This window comes from Pygoscelis adeliae, unplaced genomic scaffold (assembly GCF_000699105.1).
Source record: "Pygoscelis adeliae isolate BGI_AS28 unplaced genomic scaffold, ASM69910v1 Scaffold38, whole genome shotgun sequence".
NCBI lineage: Eukaryota > Metazoa > Chordata > Aves > Sphenisciformes > Spheniscidae > Pygoscelis > Pygoscelis adeliae.
The window spans coordinates 6,501,705-6,514,984 of NW_008825614.1; the positions used below are offsets into that span (position 1 = coordinate 6,501,705).

General features: G+C 38.5%; 1 protein-coding gene across 1 annotated transcript in view; it reads right to left on the bottom strand.

The window, feature by feature from the left end:
• PIK3C2G (phosphatidylinositol-4-phosphate 3-kinase, catalytic subunit type 2 gamma) overlaps positions 1 to 13,280 on the bottom strand; it is a 215,084-nt gene that overhangs the window by 180,120 nt on the left and 21,684 nt on the right. The window contains exons 5-6 of the mRNA XM_009332846.1: positions 10,064 to 10,166; positions 2,075 to 2,145 (exon numbers count right to left, since the gene is read on the bottom strand). Coding sequence (XP_009331121.1) covers positions 2,075 to 2,145; positions 10,064 to 10,166 — 174 coding nt within the window. The remainder of the gene's footprint in view (positions 1 to 2,074; positions 2,146 to 10,063; positions 10,167 to 13,280) is intronic.

Here is a 13,280-nt window from a genome sequence, read left to right on the forward strand (position 1 = left end):
CCTGAAGGAGGGTGCAAAGACAATGGAGGCAGGCTCTCTTCAGTGGTGCCAGGTGACAGGACAAGAGGCAATGGGCACAATCTGAAATACAGGAGGTACCGAGGGTGACTGAGCACTGGCACAAGTTGCCCAGAGAGGCTGTGGAGTCTCCCTCCTTGGAGATATTCAGAAACCATCTGGACACAGTCCTGGGTAAGCCGGGCTGTGTCCAGACATTACTTAATTAGGTCTTATACAAAGAAATAACTACTCTTGCCTGTTTTGAATCTGCTACTTTCACTTCAAGCTCCCTTTGTCCTCCATTGGAAGATACAGTAAGTGATCCTTTTCTGCAGACATTCTGTGTTGCTCAATTTCATAGACTTGTCATCTATAAAATACCCACCTCCTATTATCTCTTCATCAGGATGAAGAATATTGTTACTTATTTGTTTCTCATATGGAAGGCATTTCATTCCTCTGAGCATCCTTGCTGCCCTTCTCTTCACTTTTTCAAGTTCTACTACATCATATTTGAAATGGGAGAAGAACTGCCAGCTGTATTCAAGATAAATGAACACCCTACACTGATACTGTGGCATAATATTGTTTTTTGGTTTTTCATTTCTGTCATAATAATTCCCAACATTTGTTTTCTCTTTTTTGCAGCTGCTGTGTACCAAGCTGACGTTCAGAACTATTTATTATAACCCCAAGAACTCACTCCTGGTGGTAAAAGTCAACTCAGAGCCTATGATTTCATTAGCGAATTTAAGACCATTTCCTCCCATCTACATTCATCTTCTCAAAATTTCATCTGCCACTTTATCACACACTCACCTCAGCATTGTAAAATCCTTCTGCAAATCATCACAGGCACCTCCTGTGCACATTATGGACAGCAAACTTTTGTCACTTAGCTATTACCCCTTTTTTTCTCAGGTAAGTTAGAAATGCAATTGAGAGCACAGGGCCTGACCACAGATCTTTCTGGGTCATCACTGCTGGAAAATGTTTTCTCCTACCTGTCAACAATCCATGGAACAAGCAGGAAATAGTGATCAAACGCAGTTCAAGCTTTTACTTTTTCAATATTTACTGAACTTGTGGTTGAAGAAAGAAAGTATTTATTGCCTATGCTATCAGTTATTCATTGCCCTACAGTATCAGAGGAAATTTTGCAGACCAGAGTTGATTTGCAGCACCACATCTTTTTTCACATATCCCCTCTGAAGACTCTCTGCAATGGAAAAGGCCACACTCTTTACATCACAAGGAATAAAACAGTCAATAAGTAGCATGTGTATAAACTGTATGATTGGTTTGATCTCTTTATAGCAAGGATCAGAATGGAAATTTGGGCCATGCTCCTAGGAAACCAGATGGGTCCTCAGTAAGCACCAGATATTCACCTTGAACAAGTCACTACCTCTCTGTTTTCCTCCATCTGCTAGATGACAGGTGTGGCTTTTACCATTCTTGGCAAAGTACTTTATAACACATTGATGAAAAACATTACAAAAAGTGTTAACAGCTTCTTTATCTAAGTGCATGAAACGGAACATAATGAAAGTTGAATGAATCTATCTCATTTAGTGCTTGTCCATGGTAAGTTAGCTTTAGAGTCAAATGCACTGTGGATGCCAAGTTAAAAACTTGTCATAGCTAGCCTCCATTAAAAAAAAATAATAAAAACAAAATCACTCAACTGTGAAAATACAGGCATAATGAAGAGCAAATTATTATTTTTACAGTATTTACTCTTAAAAATTCTCTAAGAGCAATGCACATGTGAAAATTGTGACTCCTTCAATCCTGGGAATCTTTGGGAAACATGAAAGCTCTAATAACACCTTCAGTGACATGAAAGGCAGAGAATGGGGAAAAATTACACAGATCTATAAATGATTATTGATTTTTGCTAAGCAATCAATAAGGTCTGAAAATAAGAGTCTAAAACATTGAACCAATTTTCTTTCTCTTTGGTATCATTCCTGTCCCCAGTAGGTCTCGGAATTGTCCTTTGGGGCCAGGAAGCTCACTACAAATCTGAACAATTTTAAACAGAAATACTGTTATATACCAGTGTTCTTACCGAGTCAGTCTCCAGGCACAAGTGTCTTCTAACAGCTGATTCACACTGAACAGTCTTTGGTCATCTTCATGCTGTGGAAGAGAAGCATATAGTGAGATACAGTATTCTGACAGGGAGAATGTATATTGGAGAGATTTGCTTGGTATTTTCCAGATTCAGCACGTTCTTTTAGGAGCTCCCCTTTCAGAGTGTTCAGGATGTTTTGGTCTGAAATTTTATTTGTGAATCTCCCTCATGTTACACTGGGTTGTACTATATAGAAGGCCAAACCAGATTGTCACAGTAGTGACATTAATACAACTATTAAGACTACAGCCAGGCCTCAGTAAACCCTGCCTCCGCTTTCTTGTTACAGTCAGCAGAAGGCACCCTTTTACAATGGCAACATACACTAGTCATGAATCAGAAATCAGTCTGCATCCACCACCTCTCTGCTGCTTCCTTTTCTGAGGGAACAGAATGGAGAACTTATGTACCATCCTTTGCAACCCCTCTGAAGGGACTTCTCTCAGTGAAGAGTCACAGAGATGATCAAGGCACTGAAGCATTTTTTTGTATGAGGAGAGGCTGAGTTGGGACTGTTTAGTCCGGAGAAGGGAAAGCTCGGGGAATCTTATCAATGTGTATGTATATCTGATGGAAAATAACGAAGACAAGGGAATCACTCTTTTCAGTAGTGCTCACTGACAGGACAAGAGGCAAAGAGCACAAATTAAAACACATGAAATTCCACCTTAACACAAGGAAAAAAAAATATTGTGAACATAATCAAACACAGGAAGAGGTTGCCCTGAAAAGTTGTGGAGTAGGTTTGAATATCTGCTGAGGTATTCAAAACTTGACCAGACACGGTCCTGAGCAACCTGTTCCAGCTGACCCTGCTTGAGCAGGGGGATTGGACTAAATGATCCCATGAGGTCCCTTCCAGCCTAAACAATTCTGTGATTTTGCCTTATTTAACACATTCTGCTGACCAAACCTGTTCCCATTAAGATTCAGTCCTTTCTCCAGCCCCATGGATTTGTTGCCTTTGATGCCTTAACTCTTCCCACCCCGTGGAGGTAGCTCAGCCCATACTAGGCATGTACTGCCAGCTTGTAGGCACCACCATGTCCTGAAGATTCTGTCCTTTTTCTGACTCATGGTTGAGCCCATATCCCTATAACTCACAGGGAAAAGTTGTTTGTCAGAAGGCAAATTCAGTGGTCAAGGATTACAAAGGGAATGACACTTATGAACAGGTATAACCCTGGGAGGGGTGGGGGATGAGAGAGAAAAGAATTAAATAAAAAAACAGAAGCAGGAGAGCAGCACAGCACATAGGCATCTAGTGGTGATGAGCTTCTGTTTCCATAGTGGCTAGGACAACTGCCAGACATTATTTTTCTCAGTATCTCTAGAAAGACAAATGATGGCTGGGATGGGCACAGCTTAGGTGACCAGGCTACAGCCAATTTATTTACGTGTGTACTGATCTAAAATATTTGTTTGCTCAAAGGTGAAGCACAGGACAGAAATTACATCTGGCCAAGGATACAGAAGAATCTGAAAGGTGATTCCATTTTAGGCTGGACTAAACTAATGAAACTTACAAGTTCTTTGTGAAGGGAAGACAAAATGGTTTAACCTTAAGCAAAACATTTCAGTAAGAAAAAAAACACCTTCTGTTCATCTTTTCCTGTTATAACTTTCATACAATAAACAAAATTTCAAAAAGAATGAGAACAGCATAATCCAACAGTGATGAAATATGATTCATGATTTTTTTCCCCCTCTTAAACAGAATTTTAAAGAAAATTTGTATTTTCTAAAGAAAACCCCCCACTCTTTTACTTGCTTGGCTAAAAATGCCTTCTCCTAGTATTTTGAATGTTAGTGAATTCAAATGTTGAAAGCTTGTTCAGAATAAGGTGACCACACTAGCAATTTTTTCTACTTAATTGAAGTATGGTGGTGGTCTAAAGCTAACATTCCTGAGCAACTTGTGTCTCTGCTATGGTTGAATTCGATTTAAATATGTTAATTGACATGTGAATTAATTCACACTAGTTCTGCTTTAGATCACTATATAGAGATTTAGCAATAACACCATTTAAGGAGCAGGATCTTGCTGAGCTAGATACATTATAGATGTTCTGTAAAGAATTCCCATCTGGAGCGCTACTATCTCTTTTATCACATAGTGGCAATACATGAAAGATGAATTAGATGAATGAAATGGAAGGGGGTGAAGGTAAGAAAAACAGTCTCATGCATTAAGCCTTGTATGTATGTGTCTTAGACCTAAGCACTAAGCTCCACTTTGTCTGAGCATTTGATCTTATACAAACACCTGTGTTCCTTATCTCAGTGTACTGACATGAGTGCGTTAAACGTTATTTTAGAGGACAAGACAGGGTAAGTATTTGGGGGTTAGGGGATGCATTTGAGAGTAGATGGTCTTTTCTTTCTTCGGACAGATTTCAGAATCTGTCTCTGAACCCCACTGAGTTGCCTCTACAAAAGTGATTATGAGACATACAAGAATAGCTTATGGATGCCAATTTCCTGTGTGCAGCACTAATTGTGCTACATATGGCTCTGACCTAATAACTGCTGGTTTTGCTCACAATTTATGTCTTCTGCCCACACCATACTCTGAGGCTTGGAGCACCTGACCTCTGACAGCTATCATGCTGCTTCAATGCATGCTAGAGGACTGGTATAACATCACAAGACTTGAGAATATTTTGTAGTGCTACCATAATCAGAAGCATGCATTCCAGGAAGGAAATAGCACCAAGCACTCCACAGTTGCTTGCTATAATATCATGATTTGAATTTGCTACTTCTAGACAGAGCAATAGTCAATCACATCCATCTTGACTTTCAGTAGATCATATCCCCCCCCCTTTTTTTTTTTTAATTTTTAAAGTCGTGTTACCCTACAGGTGAGTAGTGTACATGTTCTGCAAAATCCACCCTGCGTTTTTGTAATGTCATTGCATGCTTAGTTGTCACACTGCCACCTCTGGAGACCTTACAAATAGCAGAGCACATCTGAACTGAGCAATCACAGGGACAAGGCTTGAGCTACAGAACAAGATTGATAAATGATAAACTTCCTCCTTGATCTCATATACTGGCAGGACTAGAGGACAGGGAGGGATGAACTTGGAAACAATGTGACACAGACTGAAGGAGGGACCCCTGAAGCTTAGAGAGAAATTAGGTATGTGTGATTGATAGGAACCCAGAAGCTTAAGGGGATCTGATGGACTAGGGCAAAAGGTGGGTGTATGTGAATTATTTAGCACCTGAATACATGTGGGTGATTATTATATAGAAGGGCTGTCAAGATATGAATATGTTTCTGTGGCACTAGTTAAACTACAACCTTAGTGGAGATTTCTAGAAAAGAACATATTCCAAAGTTCAAAATTTGGAAGGATCCTATAGATCACAGGTCAAATTCTCCCCACGAGTGAGCGCAGATTAACTCACAAAAATAAACAGTAGCTGCATGTGTACATAACTGTCTGAGATAGCTGAAGAATCTTAAAAGTCTCAAAGTTTGTGCCTTTTTTTTTTAAAATCACACTATTTTCACATCTTTTTGTATGAATTCTGAGGGAAGGAAATTTATTTTCCATAAACTGCTTCTAAGTCTGTGACTTTCAAATACATTTTACGACCAAAGCCGCAAGTTTCAGAGAACAGCAACAACAAAATTGACTGAGCTCAGTGTAGACTACCTCAGATCCTTGAATTCAGCGTGGCTGGAGCAGGTTTCAGTAGATCCAAAGAGATCTACAGAACTGGGTCCAGAGCAAAAGGAAACACTGCAGATTTCAATGCACCATAGTCCGTGTCTCCTCCATTAGGTTTCATCTGGTCCTGACAGACTTGCTGGTGCTCCTGCCTGCGAGCAGAACCTCTCCTTTCCGATACAAGTGCTCTGCCACAAGCATGCCCTGGAGCTGGAAGAAAACTCTGGGTTTCACACTCATATGACTTATGCCAGCTCAAGAGCTGCTCATGTTCTTTGCTATTATTAGTAACCTGAATAACTTCATGGCCTGAAGCTTTCAGAGTCGTGTCAGTTACCGTAAAGGGGTGATCAATAATTCACTTGAAGATATCTTAAAATGTCACCCTTCCTGGTTAAACCCTATTGTGGGTTATTAATTATAGTTCCACAAATTCTTTGAGACAATAAATGTTACCTAATGGTCTGAACACTGCTAGTTTGTCCTCCAAGCTTGTTAGTTAACTGCCTGAAAGACTATTTTTGTTTGTTTGTAATCATTCTGCCTGGTAATTGTAACCATTTCCAAAATGTGAAACGTCAAGAGACACTAGGTCTCTGCTCCTGGCCTCCACAGTGCATTGCAATATATTAAACCTCATTTAGACCTGTCAAACTGCAACAGAGTTGAAGGAGACTTTGAGGATATTAATAGAACATGAAGCATTTCACAGCAGTACAATTTCTAGGGATACTTAAACACAAGTAAAGGCTCCCTTCTATTTGAGGTACTACACAATCCCTCTAAAAAGTCACAAACATTTAAATCATGGAAAAAACCCCCACCTTCTTATCATGATGGACCACTGACTTTTCTTGTCTGTGATTATGCTCAGAAGGTTAATGCTTAACTCATTATGCCCGGTAAAATATTAACACCGGTATATATGAAAATAAAAGTGTTTTTTAATTGTCAGGAAATATTGCTTGCTGGCTGCTTTAATCCAAAAATCCCTGTCTGGAAGCAAGTGAGGCTCTTGTTAGAAACCCGTAAGTGTTCTTTGCTGCTTCGCCACTGCAAAGATTCATGCTTTACCCAGATAATCAGTGTGTGGGAACAACTCTGAAAAAAATAGGTCTCTTGGATCAGCAGAGCACTCCCTGGAAATGTTATCTGGATAAAGGTTTCTGCTTCTACACTGTTCCACTGCGCATTTCTTCCTAAACACCACCCAGCCACTAGGAATTTAACACTTCTGACCCACTACAACTTGTGGAGTTTGTGCTTAAGAGTTGCCTCTTAAAGACCACCTAGGTTAAAATTCAGAGTAGGACAGGTGTGCAGTCAAAACAAATCTAGCAGTCATTATTCAGTATTATTGTAACCCATGTACACTGGGCCACCATTTTACAAGAGGACTATTGGATTTTCTCCACATTCATTTCATTCTCAAGATTTCAATGTGTGAAGAAAAATCTGCAAGGTGTAGAATTGCCACTCCTGTCAATAGAAGCTCTTTGTCTGGCTAGACAGTATAAAACTGAGCTTCAATATGTTTCTGTATCATAAAGATAACGTTACGTTCTCTGTATAAGCTTTATTTGGAAGTTTACTAGGAATCTAGCATCTTGAAAATTCAGGTCTTACAAGACTTTTGTTCAAGAGTGTTAAGGCTGCTAAATCTCATGTCTCAAAAAACCCAAAATCAAATTAAAGGTCACCCAGTGGCTGAAAGACCTGTGATTCCATGTAAAGCCCCAGGCCAAATTTCTTGCTTGTAACTGCTGAGTTCAAGACAATCTCCTCTTTCTGAATACTTCATAAAAGAATGCCAGCTTCCCACAAAAGGAAAGAAAGCAAGTGTTCACCTTAAAAAAACATGTTTTTCAGCTGAATTCACAAAAGAATTGTGAACATTTAGTTATTGGCCAAAGTTCATAAGCTGTCTGGTTTAAAAAAAAATTAGTTGCACATTACTTATAAGTATCCACTTATATTGGTTATTAAGCATAATAGTAAAATAATAGTAATTTGCATGTACAGAGATTTTTAACTATGCATCCCGATTTCAACAGTGTTATGTAAGGTAAGCAAGAATCATGAAGGCAGTCTCCAGGTGGCATTAGTATAGAGTTTTGCTTCCTTAGCACACAAACAAGCTTTAAAGCTTCAGAAGAGACTCCTGAACATATCATTAGGTTCCAAAGCAGATAAATTTGAAAATCTGTAGTAATAGCAGATCTATATACAGCAAATAGGTCATTTGCTCTATATTTTAGCTTTTCTGTTTGAAGACAAAGTAACTTGTAAAGAATGAATCATTGGCTTGCAATTTTGAAGACGAGATTGTCAGGAAGTTGTTTGAAGCTACCTCTTTTCAGTACATGCATGTAAAAAATACCTTCACCACATGCTATATGCATATAAGTAGCAAAACGCATTCGTATCAAACTTCTAATTCGTGTCACTGATTTCTCAGGCCAGAAAACGTTGGAAACCTTCAACTGCCCAGCAGAAGGGTCAATAATATATTATTCCATTTAAAAGATAGAGATGCTGACCTAAAAAAGGTAAATAATTTTTCCGCCATTACACACACTTACGTGCATCCATAATTATATCTCATCGCCAACACTCCACCCTTCTCAAGCCCTTCTTTGGCAGCACTATATGGAACAATGAAGTTTTCCATCTCCTAATACAGGATGTCTTGTCAGAGAACTAACACCAGAAAGGACTATGGTGACCATATAATCTGTTTAATGCAGGCAATGGAAATCACATGGTGATTTCTGCCTCAATCTCAACAACTTGCAGTTAAATGACAACAAGGTACCACAGACACTTTCCCAAGACAAAACTCATTCCAGTGGTCACTGGATATGTTCTTTTTGCTGCTGTGATATGGGGATGGGGTGAGAAAGGACACGAGATAGACACTTGCTCACATCCTTCTGAAGATATATTCAAACATCAACTTATTTTCTCTAGACTGAGAGCAAGCAGTTGGCAATTCATTGATCTGAGTCATTTTTGAAGAAGTATCTGGTGATGAAAGCTTCCACGTTTCCTAATTTACTTTCTTTTGGACGATGCTATACCAAGAAGAATCAATGTTTTTTAAAAAATAAGTGAATAATATTGGCAAAGAAGAACGCCAATAATTTAAGCCAGGATTGTACATATGAGCACTAAATTATTCTTTTATCTATAAACTGGATAAAATGTTAAAAAAATAAAATATATATTTTATATATATATTATATATAAAATAATATATATAAAAATATAATATATATTTAAAAAAAGGACTCATTAGAGTCCTTTTTTAATGCTCCAGGTAACATATTGTATTGAATTCGATGTTTCACATGATGACACATAACAGAAATTAAAAGCTCCTACCCTTTTATGTCAGAAATCTGCCATCTGACTGATATATTGACAGACTCAGGCTGATAGCATACCTATGCAAAGCAGGTAGTTGGTACTATCTGTGAACAGAGTCAACACACTGCCAGTGAATACTGCCCAGAACAAAGCTTCTGCTGTACTGCAAACTTTGGGTTAGAAGTAGTTCAAGGTGGTCCACTGGGAATAAAGCTCACATTTAGTAGCATAGGTCAGTGTCATTAAAGCTCAGTAATCCACTGCAAGATTGCTTAAACTCAAATAATCTGAATAGGAATCTCCCTGGATTTAAGATGATAAAACAATGTTTTCTGTAAGGACTACATGTCCTTACCGACAACATTTCTGCATGTCTACGTACAAGCACATACACACATGCACACAAGTATGCATCACACATGCACAAACACATCAGCTGTGATTCTGGCTTTTATCAGCCTACCCTGGTTTTCAGTGATAATGATAGGAATCCAGGTCTAATTCATTTTACACAGTACTTTGAGTGGTTGTATTTCAAAACATAGAAAGACCGATCAAAACCAAGATTTCTCTGACCACCTGAAATAAATAGCATTAAATTCTGACAAAACTGATTTTTTTTCTAAAAAGGTAACCTTTGGTCTTTTTTTAGTTGTGTCTTCTCTACAGTAACTCACTAGATACAAGTACAGAAGCAAAGCAGAGATGCTCACCAGCATGCTTCAACTGGAGATCAGCAATAATATATGCATTCTCAGGAAAGCAAATAATCTCTCTTTGATTATTACTCAGGTTATTACATAAAAGGATTGGTGGAATTTTACTCCTTCAGGGATGCTGAAAGAAAGAGGAGGAAAAAAAGACGACATACCGTTCGAGCCAAACTTTGCTTCAAATTACTAGTGTTGTGTAGTCGAAGCTGAATGCAGGTTGTTGCCTTGCGAAGACTTTCATGGCTGCCCAAAGTATGATTACTGTGGTTTGGGGAAAAAAAAAACCAAAAACGACAAATGGTTATCTCTGCTTGCCACTTCCTTCTTTTTTTCCTCTCTCGTTCTCCTAAAAGCACCGGTGGACTAAATCCTAAGTGCGAAGCAGATTGAATAATATAAAACCTGTACTTGGCACCTACTTCCATGAAAACTGATGGGGTTTGGTTCTGGCATATTTTCTGGTGAAACAATTTAAGAATAATTGCTTAGTTGTATCTTTATCCATTAAGTTCTGTAATAGAACAACAATGAAACAGAGAAAGAATATTCTAACCAAACTGCACATGCGCCCAAACCTTGAGATTATTCATGAGTATTCTTCGAACCCAAATTATTGCAATTTAAACAAAGTATCTTGGTTATGAATGCTCAACTGCAGAATGACTTGTAGTGTTTGATACCCAGCTTGAAAATCAAATATTAACTGTAAGTTTGAAAATCAGATACATTAAGACAGGTGACCCTTGGTTCTCAAAGAAATCAAAGTCCTCACCCTGTGCAGCTCACAGAGATGGTAAAAGAAGCTGTGAGTCGGTCTTCCTCCTTCTCAAATCATATGCCAGCTAAGGTCAGATGCAGAGCTCTACTCACTCAGCTGGAGTGGTTCCTACAAAGTACTCTGCTGGTCAAGGATGCTCTAGCACCCCATGACAGGGGAATTCCTTATTCTTATTTGCCTCTTCAGAGTAGCTTCTAGTCCACTTATCACTCTTGGCAACTTCTTTAAGTTATAGTTTATCACTCTCTTAAAATTACTTGGAACAAAAATAAATTTCAGTGTTTCCCTTCCACTTTTTGTTTTAATCAGGTGAAATAATGCAAAAATTATTTCAGAGTTAAGGCAAACATCTTTTTACATTTAAAAAAATCCATTGGGATTAATGGGTAGGAAAAATGACAGATTTTTCCAAAGGCAAATTCATCACCAAAACAAGTTAATATGCATCATCAGTTACAACTCTAGTGTGTGTTCCATTAGATTCATGTTGCTTTTTTCAAGCCTCCAGCCACACAAGTGCCAAAAAGGATATTCCATATTTATACAGATTTACAGCATGGTAAGTTGTTTCAGAACTCCCTGGGCCATGAAGGAGAGATGATTCTTTTCTGGTTTGTCAAGTGCCATGGAAAACTCAAAATTCAGATGTAAACTGTGTTTCTTTCTACCTAAAAGGGCTTTTGATGGAATGTCTGAATAAACTGGCTGGATTTAGTTCCAAAAAAACACTTGCCTTATGAATAAATCATGGAAAGTGTGACTTTGGGGAGAGACTCATATCTCACATGGCAGCAGAGGTCCCCAGCGCAAATGAGTGGTTAAACTTAAATAAATGTGCTGTACATAATTGCCATTCAGCACAATTACAGTGAATTCATATATCTTGTAAATGTTCTGCATCTACACTACACCATAGTTAAGTAAAATACACACTCTCCGTTAGAGGTCACAAAAGGTGTAAGTGTAGATAAAGGACTTTTTTTTAAAACAAATACATTAAAGGTCACAGAGGACAAATCCATTTCCATCTGACATTACAAATACCTAAAGCAAGGTCCTCTGATAGCGCTTCCATACATTTGCATAATTCCTTGATTTTAAGAGCATAAAGTACGGATGTAAGAGTGAGAGAAGTTAACACCAACACAGTGAAATACCTGTACTGGAGGAAAGTGTATATCACTGTTATGCCTCAACCCTTCTCAAATCCCTTTACAAGCAAAAGTCCAAGTGACTGATTCCCAGTTCCTGGGACTGTACCAATGCATAGATTCTCTTCTGTTGCTCCTCAGCTCATATCTGTATTGTGCCTACCCATGGCTTTCTTGAAACTTGTTCCTCTCCTCATTTCACCTAATCACATCTGCCTCGTGACTTTAATGATGAACTCTCCCATGATCCTTGCATCCCTTAGAACTGCCTCACACCTGTTTTTTACCTTTTACCCTGCCATTATTCCTGCTCTTTCCATTCTGCCTTACCTTCAACCTTAGGACAGCTGTAGTAACAAGAAAATTACAAAGAAACACATCTGTGAGTCCCGAGTCACTTTTTTCCTGATTCCTCCAGCGTAAAGATTCCTATTGCAATGCCAACTTTATACCAAGCCAATTGGTATAGCTATACCAATACAGAGGAGTGTTCTGCTAGTGTAAATTGGTATAGCTATACCCTCCTCTGTAGTTACAATTTTGTACCACAGATGTATAAAAACTATCTTTTGCCAGTATAACTATTCCACGTCATCATGCTTCCAGGCAAAACAAGCTACACCAACAGAAGTTGAATTTTGTGGTTGTAAGTACATTTACACTAGTGGTTTGTGTTAGCTCTGCTGTGTCAGGCAGATACTATACATCATCAAATCTTTTATTGACATAGCAATGCTGCCTGAAAAATCACTGGCCATACAGCTGACTTCATGAGGGGATTTTATTTGCACAAATACAAAGAAAAAAGTTTTGACAGGTATTGTGACACAAGAGACTAGACAAAATGGATTAATGCCTCAATAAAATAATGTGGAAACCTGGTCTAGATGAAAAGTGAACTACAAGAAACAGGGGTGTAGCTTTGCCACAGATTGACAGACTACCTTTTAGCCATACCCCAGGCTGTAACACACTATGCAGATCTGCTACTGTACCTGTACTATTAAGATAAAATTAATATAGCCCCCTTTGGAGGACAGCATGATTATTAGTAACTGGTTTACAGCGCTCTGAGCTCTGTAAAGGAAACACAAATAGAAATGCTATAACGTTATTAAGTCAACAGTTTTCCCCCTATTTTTTGCTGGAATTACTACGTGGAGAATACAGCTTTGATGAGAATGCCATGACAAAAGACAAAGTGAAAGATAGTCTTTGTCTTTAAGAACCATGGTAATAAACTGGTCAAAGTGACTTGCCTGTGGTCCCACAATGTATCAGAAGCAGAAAAAGGGAAAAATCCCTCAGTCTCTTGAGAATCCCTCACCACTAGATGATTTTGCCTCCCCACAGCAAGGTTCTCTGATGTACTATAAGCTCCAAATCCTAATGCAGTTCAATCAGACTTTTTTTTGAAAAGGGACTCAGCTGAGCTACATCTCTGAA